This window comes from Spermophilus citellus, assembly GCF_964194105.1.
Source record: "Spermophilus citellus genome assembly, chromosome: 5".
NCBI lineage: Eukaryota > Metazoa > Chordata > Mammalia > Rodentia > Sciuridae > Spermophilus > Spermophilus citellus.
In genome coordinates this window covers 21,488,927-21,504,732 of record NC_138186.1, presented here as the reverse complement: position 1 = coordinate 21,504,732, position 15,806 = coordinate 21,488,927, and the positions used below count along the sequence as shown (strand labels likewise).

General features: G+C 45.6%; 2 protein-coding genes across 4 annotated transcripts in view; one reads left to right on the top strand and one right to left on the bottom strand.

Moving 5' to 3' along the window:
- The window catches only part of SLC22A23 (solute carrier family 22 member 23), a 187,925-nt gene that overhangs the window by 7,662 nt on the left and 164,457 nt on the right, over window positions 1–15,806 (bottom strand). For 2 of the 3 annotated variants that reach the window (XR_014021915.1, XM_081293786.1), the window contains exons 6-9: window positions 13,240–13,342; window positions 10,537–10,769; window positions 8,696–8,728; window positions 7,393–7,516 (exon numbers count right to left, since the gene is read on the bottom strand). Coding sequence is in view for 2 of the 3 variants with exons in the window: in XM_081293786.1 (XP_081149912.1) it covers window positions 7,393–7,516; window positions 8,696–8,728; window positions 10,537–10,769; window positions 13,240–13,342 (493 nt within the window). In the remaining variant the exon portion in view is untranslated. Of the gene's footprint in view, window positions 1–7,392; window positions 7,517–8,524; window positions 8,578–8,695; window positions 8,729–10,536; window positions 10,770–13,239; window positions 13,343–15,806 lie in introns of those variants that run through there. The other variant, XM_081293787.1, reaches the window with a different exon arrangement.
- PSMG4 (proteasome assembly chaperone 4) overlaps window positions 1–15,806 on the top strand; it is a 61,918-nt gene that overhangs the window by 18,034 nt on the left and 28,078 nt on the right. The gene's annotated exons all lie outside the window — the stretch shown is intronic.

Sequence of the window (15,806 nt, the reverse complement as noted above, 5' to 3'; positions counted from 1 at the left end):
GAGAAATGCAAATTAAAACCACAGAGCAATGCTACTTCATACCTGCTTAGAGGATAGATAAAAAAAAGAAGAAGAAAAATGTGTTGGCGAAGTCATGTGGAACTGCAATCCTCATATATATGTTCCTCACATATTCCTACTACTGATAAGAATGTAAAACAGTACAGCAACTTTGGAAGATAGGTTGGCAATTTTTAAAAAAGGTTAACCAAACTTTTTGTATGACCAGCAATTCCACATATGAAACAGATGAGAACACATGTCACAAACCTAATAAGACAATTTTTTTTTGAGAGAGAGAGAGAGAGAGAGAGAGAGAATTTTAATATTTATTTTTTAGTTTTCGGCAGACACAACATCTTTGTTTGTATGTGGTACTGAGGATCGAACCCGGGCCGCACGCATGCCAGGCGAGTGCGGTACCGCTTGAGCCACATCCCCAGCCCAAAGACAAATGTTTATCAAAGCATTATTCATAACAGCTAAAATTTAGAAACAATCCAAATGCCCATTGACTGGTGAAAGGACAAACAAGATGTGGAATATCATATATAATGGAACATTAGTCACAAAAAGGAATGAAGCACTGATATGTGCTATCCCATGGATAAATTGCAAAAGCATTCCGAGTAATCGTATGACTCCATTGATATGAAATATCAAAAATGGCCAGTCTACAGATAACTGAGAGCACATGAGCAGTTGCCTGGGGTTGGAGTGGGGTCAGAGACTAATTGCAAAGGGGCCTGAGGGGGTTTAGTGGGGTGGTAGAAATGTTCTGTAACTTTTTATGATGGTCACATGGTGCTATAAATTTACTGTCACTGAACTGTAAACTTCAAATGGATGAATCTGATGGTATGTAAATTATGTCTCAAAGCTGTTAACCACCTCTCTGAAATTGCCTTTGTGGGGTTGGGCCTCTTGCTAGTACAAATCCCTAGTATGTTATATAAAATGCTGTGGCCACATCCCATACTATGAGACTTTACCTTTTCTTCCCAGGAACCCAGAGACTGTCCACACTGTCCTGTCCACTGCCACCTGTAGCTGCTCAGCAGGTTTCTGCTCTGCTCACCAGGGCACTGAGCAGCCTATTCCCTGTGCCTGGGGTCTTTTCAGGATCTTTGTTAAGAGCAAGGTGGGACAACCCCTACCCTGCTCCATAGACCCTCTCAGACCAGTCCTAGGTGGATATGGAGACACATGACTTGGTGCTCATCCCCTTCTGGGCACTGAGCTGCGGCTCCTGCAACTCCATGGGATTTCCCTGTCCACACCAGCATCGGTAGTCCAGGCAGAGCAAGCTACAGAACTGCCTCCCACCTGTCTGTGCCTGGTGCTCCCACCCTATCCTTAAGACATTCTTGTATAGCTCCAAGACACAGTGCACGACCATGTATCTCATAGACTGAACAAGTTTTCAAGGGCAGGACCTGGTTTTTCTCTATCTGCTGTCCCACTGCCCGAGACCTGGCTGGCACCTGAGTATTACTCAATGTTGCAGTCATATTTCTAAGAGATCCCCAATGATTCCCACCTCCCAATATTCCCACCCTTGTGCCCTGATTGTGAGCTGGACCTTAAGGCACAAATAAGTCACTTCTTATCAATAAAGTGCTGCATGGTAATGCTCTTCCACGAGCAGCTCACAACAGACTTTCTTGGATCAGACTGGCTGTCTATGATGAAGCAAGCTGCTATGTTGTGAGGTTCATGTGACAAGGAACAAATTGGCCCCTGGTCAGTTGTCTGCAATGAGCTAAGGTCCTTAGTCTCACAGCCCTGTTAGGAACTGGATTGTGCCAATGGCCAACTCTTGGGTGGTTTTAAGGCAGATCCTGCTCCAGATGACTATAGCCCATAAAAGAACCTGAACAGGGGACCTGGCTAAGCCAGACTCAGACTCTTGACCCACAGATGCTGTGAGATAACAGATATGTGCTGCCTCAGGCTACTCAATTTTAGGATTATCTGTTATGAAGCAATGGATAACTATACTCCGTGAGAGACAGAATTCCCCTGTCTTATTAGTCAAGGAAACTCTTGCCCAGGCTGTGATATATCATTGGCACTTTGTATTAGAAAGTCCTTCACCAGGGGAGAGGCTGAAAACCTTCAGGAAAAGTCACACCATTATGCTATGCACCAAGAGATGCAAATAAGGAGCAATATTTCCAGGAGTGCCTCCCAGATACGTACCCCTTGTCAGGCAGAGGGTCCCAGATCACCTTTTAAGAATACTCTGCATCTATCTATCTTTCTTTTCTTCCTTACTTCCTAGCCACACCCCCAGCCCTATTTTGTATTTTATTTAGAGACAGGGTCTCACTGAGTTGCTTAGCACCTCGCTTTTGCTGAGGCTGGCTTTGAATTTGTGGTCCTCCTGCCTCAGCTTCCTCAGCCACTGGGATTACAGGCACACATACCACTTTTGGAGTGCTGGGGATCAAACACAGGGCCTTGTGCATGAGAGGCAAGCATACTACCAACTGAGCTATATGCCTCGCCCCGCCTTTTGTTCTTACTTGTCCATGAACCTTTCAAGGACACAGATTGTTTTCTAAAACATCAAATGGAACACACTGTTTGTACTTAATAAATATTGGATGCTTGTGGATCGGGCCGGCTTCCTGGGTAGGAAGGCTGGCTCACCCAAATGAATGGGACAGGTTAAATATAGATGACCACTATGAAGAGCAGTGAGACAAAGTCCATCTATCAGATGAGTAACAGGAATACCTAAAATAGCCATTTAGTACTTCTGATAAACTCAGGAAGCCACAGGATGTCATGAGGGACACTGTCAGATGCCAGGGATAATGGATGTGTTTGGGCTTTCGTAAGACATTATTGTCTCTGGAGCCTCCCTGTATTCTACTTGTGCTTTTCTGGCACTAAGTGTGGACAGAGCCCTTACTCACATGGGGGTCATAAACAGAAAGGTGGAGTGCAGACCCTCAGAAGAGTATGCATGGAACCACTACTAGAGGGCAAAGGCTCAGCACCAAGGAAGTCTCCTTGCATAATGCCAGGTGAATGATATTTATATAATTTATGAATATAATGTTGATAAATCATGTTAATGAAATATAATTGATTTATAGCACATTAACCTATCTGTATTGTGTATATAATATGAAACATGTTCATATGCATAGATAACATGGAATATGGTCATATGGTGCATAACAATATTTCAGCCCATGACAAACCACAAACACACACAACAATGGACCTATGAGATTATAATGGAGCTGACAATTTCCTGTTCCTGGTGATATTGTAGCAGTGGTGACATAGCCATCATGACATCCAGCACAGTGCATTTCTTGTATATTTGTGATGATGCTGGTATAAACAAACTACTGCGCTGCCATAAAAGTATAGTGCATAAAATTAGGTACAGTACATAATAATTGATAATGATGACCAATGGCTGCTACTACTAGTTTGTGGATTTATTATACTTATTATTTTAGAGTGTACTTCTTTATAGTGTAGAAGTATACTCTAAAATAAATGTTAACTGTAAGTAGTAATATTCTGTGTTATTTGACAGTGACCTCATACATGTTTACCATGTTTTTTGATTGTATCAAAAGGTCATGCAAATGATTAACCTAGACCATACAGGTTTGTGTTAAATGAATGCTAGGATGTTTTCAGGATAAAACTGGCTGGTGACATATTTCTCCTAACATGTCCCCATTGTTAAACAATGCATGACTATTTATATATACATACACATATTTTTTTCTATGAAGGCACTTTTCTGTTTGGTTTTATACCAGATTTCTAGAAGTTATTTGTAATATTAGGAAGGATTTTGGCAGATATTGGTATACCATTTTTGACTTTGTATTTCCTCTTCTGAAATCTCTCATGTGATCCTTACTGGGCATAGTTTTAAGGTGTTAAATTCATTTCCTTCCAAAATGCAGACCTGACTTTTCTGCTGTTCTCCAGGCTTGCCACTAAGGGGCAGCATATACACATGTTTACTCATCAGAGACACCCGATTTATAGAAAGGGGGACAAGTTGTCTCCTTGTGCGTTAGGAACACAAATATTTTAATAGTAATAATATATAGATAAGAATGGAAAGATGACAGGAAGACTACTATTAAAAGTAGCAAGCTTGAATTAAGAATTCCAGGACTACATAGACTAAATAGACTCTAAATGCCATATTACAGCATATGTCATATTTGTCCTTTATGCATTTTCTTGAAGCAATATCGAAACAGAAGACCCTGGGATCTTGTTCAGGGAGGAGTCAGCGCAGTCTGACTACAAATGATTTAGAAGGATGGGCTAGGGGTAAGGGGTGGGGAAGTGTGCAGGAGAGGCTAGACAAAGGAGTTCAGACAATGCATGGGAACTGAGCACCAACACCCAGGGCTCCTGGGACCTGTGAGTGATTATTGCAGACAATGAAGCCAACTTATCATGATCACCAGTACCTGCCTCCTCTCCCATCCTGACCCCTTTGAATGGAGAAAGGAAGCCAGTGCAGGTCCAGGGGTTCCCTCCTGCAGCTTTCAGATAAATAGTCTAAAACAAGATGACCTGGCACAGAGAAGCCACCAGCTGCTAATAGACCAACCCAGGACCCCAAGGCCACTTCTGCTCAAGCCAAGTGGGGAGATGGGGCTATGGGATATAGGTCCTTTCCCAGCCCACGGCAACTTGTACCCAATTCCTGAAGCCTTGGAAGGAAATCTCAGAAGAAGCTGTCACATGACTGACAAATACCATCTGGACTGAGACTAAGTAAGGGGGAAGCGGTTCTCTGTCATATAAAGTCTGGACAGAATCTCATGAAATAAGATTTTGTTCACCCTCCTTCATAATCCTTGGGATAACAGATTTCTGCAAGTGTTTGTGCAGAAAACTTCTTATTCTTGTATTTGTTTACAGTCAGTCCACTCCTGGAATCTTAACCTTTGCTACTGTTCTTGCTCAGAAGGTTTGTTTTTAGTATAGCACTGTAGAAAAAAAGTAAGTTTTGCATTAAGAAAGAAGAAGACCACAGATCCCCCCAAGCTGCCTACCCTCATTTATCTTGGACTTATCTATGTGAAGTGGGAGATGGTAGGAAAGCCCATTCCCACCCCAGGGACTTCATGGGAGTTGTTCTGTTGTGTGAGAAAAAGCCACATAAGTCCACGGGTGGGAAGGGTTCACAGTGAGAAGCGTGATTTGTCAGGAACACTAGACATTCTTCCCAGCCCGGCCTGGAGACCCCCTTTGGACTCAATTTCCTTTCATCCTCTGCAGGTACAAAAACATCCCTCAGGGTCTGATGTTTTTTCTAGTTGGTCATCTTGGTGAGCTGAGCCTCAGGACATATTGGTTGAATTTCTATCCCCAAATAATCTTTTCAGGTTTGCGTCAAAGAAGAAAAGGGCACCCCATTTCCTTCAGTCTAGCTTGCTAAGCAAAATCTAACAATGAATAAGGAGGCTACAAACTACCAGAGTTAAGTCTGCCTTCCCTCCAGAGAAACAGACCTAATCATATAAATACTGCAGAGAGGCCAGCCCCAAACCCAGAAAGTCTAACCGGGACTGGGACCCTCTTGAAAGAATCATCTTTGTTGGATTCTTTTATAAAGGAAATTTTACTAGTTAAAGAAAGAAGTTGCTGTGCGCCTGAGGTGTTTTCGTCCCTGACGGCGGCTTACTCAGAAGGCAGGGACAGGATGGATTACTTGGCACTTAATCACTTTTTTCTTAATCATAGAATATCTTGGCATTTTCTTACAGAAACCAAGTAGCCATCATTCTTGGCTTGTATTGAACGAATCCAAGAGCATGAATCAAAATGAGCTCATGTGAAAACTCTATTATAGTCAGCATGACAACTGCGAATGTATAAAGGAAGAAAGTCCACAAGCCTGTCTGCCTGCTCCAAGTCCTGCCTAGCACCAGAGGGGCTAAAATAATTAGTCTCTCTGGGTCCTGCTTGGAATGGAAATGGCCTCTACTTGTTCTTCCAAAGGGTATCACCATGCTGACTTTCAGCTTTTAACTCACAGCTGAGTAACTGCCTATAACTCATAATTTATATTTTCTAAAAGCACGTGCTTTGATGCTAACGATGTCCTCAGAAAAAGCTCAGTGTGATATTGATCAAGGTAAGCTCTTCAGTAAGTCACAAAATAGCAAGTACAGGCCGAGTATTTCTTACCCAAAATGCTTGTGGCCAGAAATGTTTCAGCTATTGGATTTTTCCAGATTTTGGAATATTTATGTATACATAATGAGATATCTTAGGGATGGGACCCAAGTTTAAACACAGAATTCATTTATGTTTTACATACACCTTAGAAACACAGCCTGAAGGTATTCTAAAATAATATTTTAAATAATTTTGTTCATGAAACTTTGTGACACTTCTATGGTGTCATGTTGGAAAAAAAGTTTTGGATTTTGGAGTATTTTGGATTTTTACATTTTCAGATTAGGAATGCTCAACTTGTATTAGGAAAGTGACACTCTTAAATCACTTAATTTTTATTATGCTTTAATAATAACATTAAATGGTATATATCATCCCTCTACTACTTTCCAGGGATAGTACCAGAAGAATGAAACCTCACTTTATGAATTAAAACAAAAGTACTTAGCACACATTAATGACACCTTTCCAGAAAACATGAATTAAGGACAAACTCCATGTGGGCCAGGGTTATGTTCTTATTTACCTGACCTAGTGTTTGGCAAATAGCAGGCTCCCGATAAATCCTTCCTAACTAAATCAAAGCTACTTCCTGGGCTTCCTCTTTCTGAGGCCTTCCTTTGGATTAGTGATTTCTAATCTTTTCAGGCCAAGCCAAAAAAATAGGTCCTTTCTGCTTCCTCCCCCCGCCCCCCGGCACCCCTAGACAGGGTCTTGCTGTATTGCCCAGGCTGACCTCATGATCCTTCTGCCTTAGCCTCCAAAGTAGATGGGATTACTGGCCCATGCCACTGCATCCAGCTTCCTTTTGATTTTCAATAGCTTTGTTATTGAGGTCTCTTAGAAGAGCTAACAGCACTGACCTTAGCAGAAATACATGCATAAGTGATCTGCCTCTCTTTCCCGCTTCCAGTCATCATCATGTTTCCCATATGTGAATAGTTTCCTGCTCCCCATTCCCCTGGTTACTTCCTGGACAGGACCAGGGATCAAACTCTCACCTGCCCATTGGGTGCCTCAGGGTCAGAGTGAAGCTGTCCATCTGGCTGTGAGTCATGCAGCTGACACTGCCTGCACACCCAGTACCTTTGTCCAGAAGCCAGGGACGGGGAAAGCTGCTGGGGTTCGTGACACTTGAGCCTATAGCCAAGGACTCATCTCTGAGTCCCCAGAAGAGAATGTGCTGTGGTATCCCCTGTTACCCACCTTATTACCGTGGGGGTGATCTCCGCACAGAAGAACACACTAAGACTTCCCACTGCATGGGAGGCAAACATGCCCACAATGGAAAACGCAATGGAGAACTTGTCCTTGACGCTGTCACTCATCCCTGGAGGGGATTAAAAAGAAGAAGTGAGGGGAGACAGAAAAGAACGAACAGGAGGGAGCTAGGCCGGGGGTGAGGGGTGCGGAGCAGGAGCAGGGATGGGAGGATGGAAGCCTGGGACAACCCCCAAGGGTTCCCTCCTCCCCGCTGCCAGTGTGCAGTACAGTCAGGGGCATGCGGTTTCCTTTGGTCAGGTAGCACCTCCAGGCTTAGGAGCCTGGAGCCCTCTTGGTAGGGACTCTTTTGGGCTCCTTGAGTCCCTGTCCATCAAGCATGCCAGAGCTACAGTGACCTGAATCCTGAAGCCGGGAGCCATGCCCAGCAGGGAGCAGGCTGGCCGTCCTCCTGCTGTCTTAGCAGCATCCCTCCTGCCCCAGCTTCCAAAGGAGCCTCCGTGATTTCAGCCTTGGGTCTGATCAGCCCATGCCAGGAGGCAGAGTATCTTAGTGTTGATTTAAGAGAACAAGACCTCAAATAACCCCAGAAGAATTCAAGGGCTCGGAGGGAAAGTGCTTAGCTGATCCCAGCGACTCGTCAATGGCACCAGAGCCTAGTTTGCAGAAGGCAGGGTGAAGCATAGCTCATTGGCACGTGTTTGTGGGCCACACGCTTGGGCCCAGCTTAGTCTCCCCCCCTCCCCCGCCAGGATTGCATAGAGGGCAAACACTCCTCAGGGACACTGAGGCATGGGCTTGGGTTGGGCCAGGCAGGTGTGATGGCAGCATGAGGCTCAGGGCAGCCACCTGCTGTCCCATGACTGGAGAGCAGCAAGATTGCATTGAGTTGCAAGGGAACAGAGGCTTCTCCCTGGAAGCATGGACCGCCAGGCCCCAGTGCTCCAAGGGCTCTCTGATCTTGTCCAGGCGCTGTCCATGAGACAAAGCAATATCAGCAGGGGGCCAAGGGCCTGTGCTAATTTTGGGTGCCAGGGGATAGGGAGGGCATGCGTGCCAAGCTGCACAAAACCGGGGAAATAGGAGTGGCTCTCTATAGCGGCAAGAGCGGGTAGAGAATACAAATGTATGCTTATAGTGTCCAACCTACGGCCAACTTCAGCTGCAATTCTTGGAGGGCAAAGGGAGAAGAGAAAGAAAAAGGAAGCCAGTCTGTGAGTCTTTATGAAAACTCCCACATGGGTGCATTAAAAGATGAGAATGTGCAGGAACAGCTTTGGGGACTCACCTGAGTCTGGATGCTGGCTGTATTTTCCGATCACTAGGCCCATGGAAACGATGGCACAGGATGACAAAAGTGGGAAGAGAGAGAGAAGGCATGTTAGACATGGGTTAGTGTACTACGCGCCCACGTGACTTGTTTCTGAGCTAACTCCCTTCTATGTCTGGGTCGGCGCCGGCTGCCTGGGCAGTGGAATTCACACTGGACTAAACAAAGAGCTTTTTGTTAAGAAGAGAGGGCTGAAGCCCCACTGGCCTCAGAGCCTGGGGAGAGAATGCAACCCTTCATAACAGATTTACCCTAGTAAATCCAAAGGATGAATTTCTTCACATATAAAGTTATTCCAGGGTTACTGCTCAGGGCCATAGAGGGCATCTGTGACACCCTGGGGGCAGAGGCGTACTGCCACATCTTTCCCAATTGTGTGAGCTCTGCAGAGGCTCCCTGGAGGGGCAGCTAGTGCAATGCTCATCAGGGGGACAGGGATGGATCGAGAGAGATGCCACCTGTCCATTTCCATCATTAGTCACAGCTGCAAATAGGATCAGGCTCCCTGCAAGGTACTGAATGCATAAGAACCTGCCCAAGTTAGAAAAATACCTCCTGAGTTTGAAACTAGCCGTTTTATAATCCAGTCTGCACAACAGGGCTGCTTCCATCTGGGGGGCACAGGGTCAGTCAGTGAGTCTAACTGACAGCTGGGGTTGGCTTCCCTTGTAAAGGAAGGGGGCATACCCTAGGGGCATTGATTTACCCACAGTGTCCCTAGCCTGTCCCAGGAGGACTGCCTGGGCATTAGAAGGCATCCTGCTCGTTCATTTTGTGCTCTGCGCAGCCCAGGATGAAGTGGTGCTTTTCTACACACAGAGGTGGCTACTTGTTCATGAGGAGCTATAACGAGCTCACTGGAGGGACGAGATGGATTTCCTAGCCTTTCCTTAAATTATTTTAGACATTTATCAGGAAATTTCTTTGGTCCAGAGAGAAACTGAAAAACGAGAATGTATACGAAAAAGCAGTGCCCCCCACGTGAGGGTGTCAAAAACAGATTTATTTTCCCCTTAATTTCAGACAAAAGAAACAGGCCCTTTGTTCTTTGTCATGTGATGAATCACACAGAAATAGTCTGCTCATTAGCGAAGTCACATCCACCAGGACTCTGAGGGCCTGGCATGCTGGAGTCACAGTGCAGCTGTGAGAACTCTGATTTAGGGCCGAGGAGCTGGGGGAAGAGGCCGGAGGGAAGGCCCAACATCCTCAGAGGCAGGGACCAGAAATACTCTACTAAAGGACCATCCTTCCCAAAGCACTTTCTTCAAGCTGTTGACTTTGGATGAACACTTAGGCCAGAGGAAGCACTCCTCGGGCCTCACCCAACCCTTCTGTTACCGTTTGGCTCTCAAATGTCCTCAAAAGGCCCATGTGAAGGCTTAGTCATCAACCCGTGGTGCCACTGGCATGTGATGGAAACTTAAGGAGATGTGACCTATTGGGACTGGGTTAGGTTATTGGGAGCATGACCTCAAAGGGGCTGTTGGGACCTCAGCCCCTAACTCTTCCTCATTCTCTTTTGCTTCTCCTCTACCATGAGGTGAGCAACTTCCTGCAACATGAGCTCCACCATGATGTGCCTTGTCCCGAGGAAAAAGGCAGTGGATCAATTGACCGTGGACTGGAACCTCCAACACTGAGGGCCAAAGTAAACTTCTCTGTTCTTTAAGCTGATTATCTTGGGTACTTTGTTACAGTAACAGAAAATCAACTGATAAGCCTTCCAAATACTCTTGGTAGTTTTACAAAGTATTTGCTTCCCTCCTCCACCCTTCCTTTTCCCCTGGCCCACTCACAGTTGAGGAGCCCAAGCTGCAGAAGTGAGGCCAAGGCGGTGAGGATCATGAAGAGCAGCAGCCCTCCCCTTCGTCCAAGGAACCTGACCACCACGCACATGGCCAGGCAGGACGCCAGCGCAATGCTGGCCATGGTATAGTAGTCAGCATAGAAGTTCTCTAGGAGTGGCACCTTCACCTCGTGGCCCATCATGCTCCTGGCAAAGCAGTGGTGGATCCCGTACCCTGTCAGCCTGCAGGAGACACACACACACATACACCAGGAGGGGCAGTGGGCAGCATGCACAGACCGAAGGGAAGCCCTGTCTCCTGGGGGCGACCGGGAGAGAGAGGGAAACAACTTAATGTGGGAGGGGAAAAAAACGTGCTGTCATCAAATATGAACCTCTGACAGAGTGGAATACAGAAGAGGAGACTTCAGAGAAATGTCAGAGAGGCCTCTTGTTCAAATGCGACCTTTCCTGCGAACTGAGGGTGTAAAGCAGAGCTCTTTGTGTGCTCATTTGACAGCCCTGTAAGTGGCCATGCCGATCTCAGTTTGGACAAACAGGCACAGGGCAGTTCTCAGTGGGTCAGCGACAACTGCTGAGATATTCTGCCTCTTGGGGTCTCTCCTCCTCTTTGGTAGCTTGGGTTCTGGAAACTTGGGGATCCATCCAGAGAACTACTTATTTCACTCATTACCTCTGGCTTCTCAACCAAGGGAACTGGGACGAGCCGATTAGAAATCAGGCCAAAGGGAGACATTGAGTCTTCAGGAAACTCTCAGTTATTCATTTATCCCAGCTTCCCCCTCACTGTCCTGGGTGTGGTCCTTTACTGTCCCACATGAGCATGAAAACGTGTACCCTAATGTGGCTGACAGATGTCCTCCAGGAAAACAGCAATGAAAATGTGGCTAAGCACTCCCAGGAGGTTGATGGTGCCTAGCACATACCTCCGGGGCTCCGAGGGATCCTGTAGGAGGTGGCTGAATCTGAAACACCTGTGATGCCACGAGAGCCCATTCATTATGTCAGCTCTGTCTGTCCCACACCTAAAAATTTCTTTCCCAACCACTCTCTTCATGCTACAGGGAAATCTAAATGCTTTTCATTTGACCTTGAGGATGCATCAACGTCAACTACAACAGATCCCGCCCCCACAGGGGACAGGCACCCTGGGCCTAGTGAAAGTATTTCCACTCTGGAGATCCTCTACAGGACCCAGCTCCCCTGGGCAACTATTTTATAATCTAGCAATTGATTGGATTTGGTTAGTCTCCTGGGATCCCATGTCAATTTCTTTTCTTCCTGGCCTGCTGGGATCTCAAGGCAATCTGCTACTTTTTGTTGCTGTTGTTGTTGTTCTGGTAGAAATGAAGCTTATAGCAGGTAATTTTCAGATAATAAAACCAGGGAGATAGAATCCTCCTCCCCCACAGGAATTATAAAAATGGAAACTTGCCATCTCGTCTATGCCAAATTTTGTGATTTTTTTTTTTCCAACAGAAAAGTTGGAGAAGTCTTTCCATTCTTAATAGCACCATTAGCCTATCAGGCGTGTGCCTGAGATTGGACAGCTGCGGGGTGATTGTGCCTCGCACTCATGTTGGGTGGCTGAGAGTGCTGGCCTTGATCACTGTGGGGTTATGGCGGGTCATCACAGAAGGTTTAAAGAGTGATTAGATATTTCCTTTTCTATCCTTTGGTGGTAAAATCTTTTGTATCCTTCACAAATGAAATTTAATCTGGAACCTCCAAACAGAACTGATTAAATGGAGCACTTTGACAGAAAAGAGTTGTGGGGAATGACAGGCTCCAACCCTGAGCCTTTCTTTACCTGAAGGCAGGCTTAGACCTTCTACAGACAAGTGCAAACTCCTCCCCCAGTTCACAAATAATGTGCAAACTCCTCCCCCAATTGACCTTCACAAATAATGTGCAAACCCCTCGCTCCCGATGACTGCTAACCCCTATGGGGAGCTAACTACCCCAGATAAGATCTGACTCTAAATGAAGGTCCATATTTTGCAGTCAGGGAAAGGCAGCTTATTAAGCTATGGGTTGAGAGAGGAAGGACCTTTCTGGGTTTATGCTAAGCCCGCTGTGTGAGCAAAGGGCTCCCTTGTAGGGCCAGCAGGTGAGTGTGAACAGTAGTGTGTGAGAGGCCTCTTGGAGAGCATCTGAGCTGCTCTTGGTTCAGGCTGACCTACCATTATCTGCAGCTACCCCTGGTTGGGGCCTCTGAGCAGGTTGGGGTACAGGCGTGAGACAGCAGGGCTGAGGACAGGCACGGAGCATGGTTTGTGGCCTGGGCTGTAGAGCTAGGCAAGGGCCCATCATCTCAAACCCCCTTGCTTTTTTTAAAAAGCAGAGAGAGAGAATTGTTTTGAGGGCACATCTGTTGTGACCTAGCTTAGGCCTCCATCTGGGCTTCCTGTACTTGGGGAGCTTTAGCACTGTGCAGGACACAGGGAAAGATGGTTGGGATGGGGACCACTGGCTGGGGTGCTAGCTGCCCGAGACTTCCTGGTGGAGACTAGATATCTTCAAGCCCACAGATAAGTAGCTTTGATGGGGTGTATCACACTTCCCATGACCCCCTTCACAGAGAGCTGGCCTGAGAGCAGGCAGGGGGCAAGCTGTGATTCAAAATCCTCTGTAGGGCAGGGAGGAGGATCCTGCATCCCATGCCCTGCCTGCCCCCCACCTTGTGACTTACGAGTTCACACACAGAACCACGATGTTCTTCCACAGGTTCCGGGTCCCCACCACCTTCACAATGCACACCTTCTTGGGTCTCCGGGAAAGCTCCTTCTCCAGCTCTGCAAGAGACGGACTGCATGAGACTGGGCAGAATGGAAAATTCCAGTCCAGGCACCACACAGAGGGGAGAAAGCCACACAGAGGGGATAGGGTCTAGGCTTTTGGGAAAGAAATGTACTCATAGGACTCTAACTTTGCAGTTCAAAATCCCCTACAGAGACTGAAAGGGAGCCAAAACATAGTAGTGTAAGTTTCCATTGCAAAGGTTTTTTTTTTTTTTTTTTTTTTTTTGAGGGGGGGTTACCCAGGCAGGGTACATACAAATAAACAGTGTAGACTCATTTAACTTTTTTCTGAGCATAACACTCGATGATGACATTCTAGGTTACCCAGGCCCTCATTATGCCCTGGGCAAACAAAACAAATGGCTCTTTTCTTTATAGAATATGTATCCATGTTTGTCACCCACAGCTCAGAGACCCTATTTTTTATCTTAGCACTGATTTATAATCTCATTTCATTATGATCTGATAGGATGCAAGATTATGCCTTTTTTTTTTTTTTGTATTTGCTTAGACTGGCTTTGTGGCCTAAAATATGGTCTATTATAGAAAATGTTCCATGTGCTGCTGAGAAGAAAATATATTTAGTCATTGATGGGTGAAATATTCTCTATATATATCCGTTAAGTCTAAATTATTACTTGTATTCTTTGGTTCTGATGCCATAGACTATGGCTATTTCTGTTAGAAACTGCCCATATAGTATGTGGACATTTGAGAGACAAATGAATACATATGTGTATGTTCATGTTTTAGATGACAAAAAGTCTTTGGGATCTGGGGCTAGGATACAGCTTGGCGGTGGAGCACATGCTTAGCATGCCAGCACCCCAAACACAAAACAAAAACAAGATAGGCAATGTTTTTACTCAAAAGGATGTGACAGACTATAAAGCTATGACACTGAGACTCTGGTGCGGCTCAGGGTAGCCGGGAAGTCTTTCTGACCGAGTCAAACAGTTGCTCCTATGTCACTGTAACCAGGCCACGAGTCTGCGGAAGTCCTGGTGCTGACTTGGCAATTTAACAGAGAAGATCAAAACAAGGAAAGGCCCCAGCCTCCAGGAGCTGACTGGCCTTTGCCCGTGAGCGGCAGTGTCCCACACTTGGCTTCCTGGGTCCCCTCTCTATTCTCTAGCCAGGGGGTGTCCTTGTGGAGTAATCCTCCACTTAGGAACTAAAAAATAAAAGAGACTTCACAGATTGGGAGAGGGAGCCAGTACACTTCAAAACTGTCAGAGTCACCAAGAAACAAGGAAAGACTGAGAAACTGTCACAGGTCAGGGGAGAGGGAGATGAGGGATAGAGGTGGGGAGAAGAGATGGCTAACTGCAAAAGGGGGTCCTGGGTCAGGAGCCACTAATGGAAGAATGGTGACACCAATAAGGCTGAAGGTTGGTTAACAGTAGTGTATGCTGGTATTCAGTTTCTTCAGTTTTGACAAAGGTATCATGGAAATAAGAGATGTTAGTCAGGGGCACTTGGAAATCTGTTCTGTCTTGGCAACTTTCCTGTAAATACAAAATTATTCCAGAATAAGAAATGCATTGAAATAAATATTAGAGGCCCCTATCTACTGAGGAAATCTTGAGTGTCTGGGGGCATATATGTCCACCCTCTGTATCTATGGGTTATCATCCTCAGATTCAACTAATCGTGGATCTAAAATGTCAGAAAAAAAATTGCCTCTTTACTGAACATGTACAGACTTTTTTCTTGACATGATTCCCTAAACAATACAACGTAACTATTCACATAGGATTTACATCGAATTAGGATCATGAAGACTCTATAGAGATGACCTAAGGGGTATGGGAGGCTGTGTGAAGGTTCTGCCCAAATACCGCACTCTTTTATAGAAGGAACTTGAGCATCTGCAGATTTTAGTATCCAAGAGTGATCCCCAAATCACTACCCCACAGATGTGAAGGATTCCTCTGATTGAGGGAGACCATGCCTCGTGAGTTTCCAGAACTTTCTTCTTTCCCATATTTAGGGGTGGAGATTCAGGTCTGCGCAAACCAGCACAGCTGGCATTTTGCCTGACTATCCACAGACCCCCTCAGCTCCTGAGTTCTCCCAACCTGTATTTTCTCATCAGCAAAAATTCACTAATTTTCGGACACACTTTCTCTATGGTTAAATAAATACACTCTAGTCACTTAATAATAGTGATAGGGGCTACAGTCTGACAATGTGATGTTCACATGACTTTGTTCTCATGTGCTCACACAGACCCAGATGGTCTGAGGGGCCTCTGGATGCCATGGAGAGATGCGGAAAACACGAGACAGACGAGGCTGCTGCTGGCCTCACAGTAGACTGTTTTATAGTCCACCATTTGTTTTCAATAAGGAAGACATTCTATTAGTGATAAAAGTATACTATATGTAATAAACACATGAACCAGTTTACTGCCATTATCGAGTACCATGCATGGTATGTAACTGTATATGCTGTA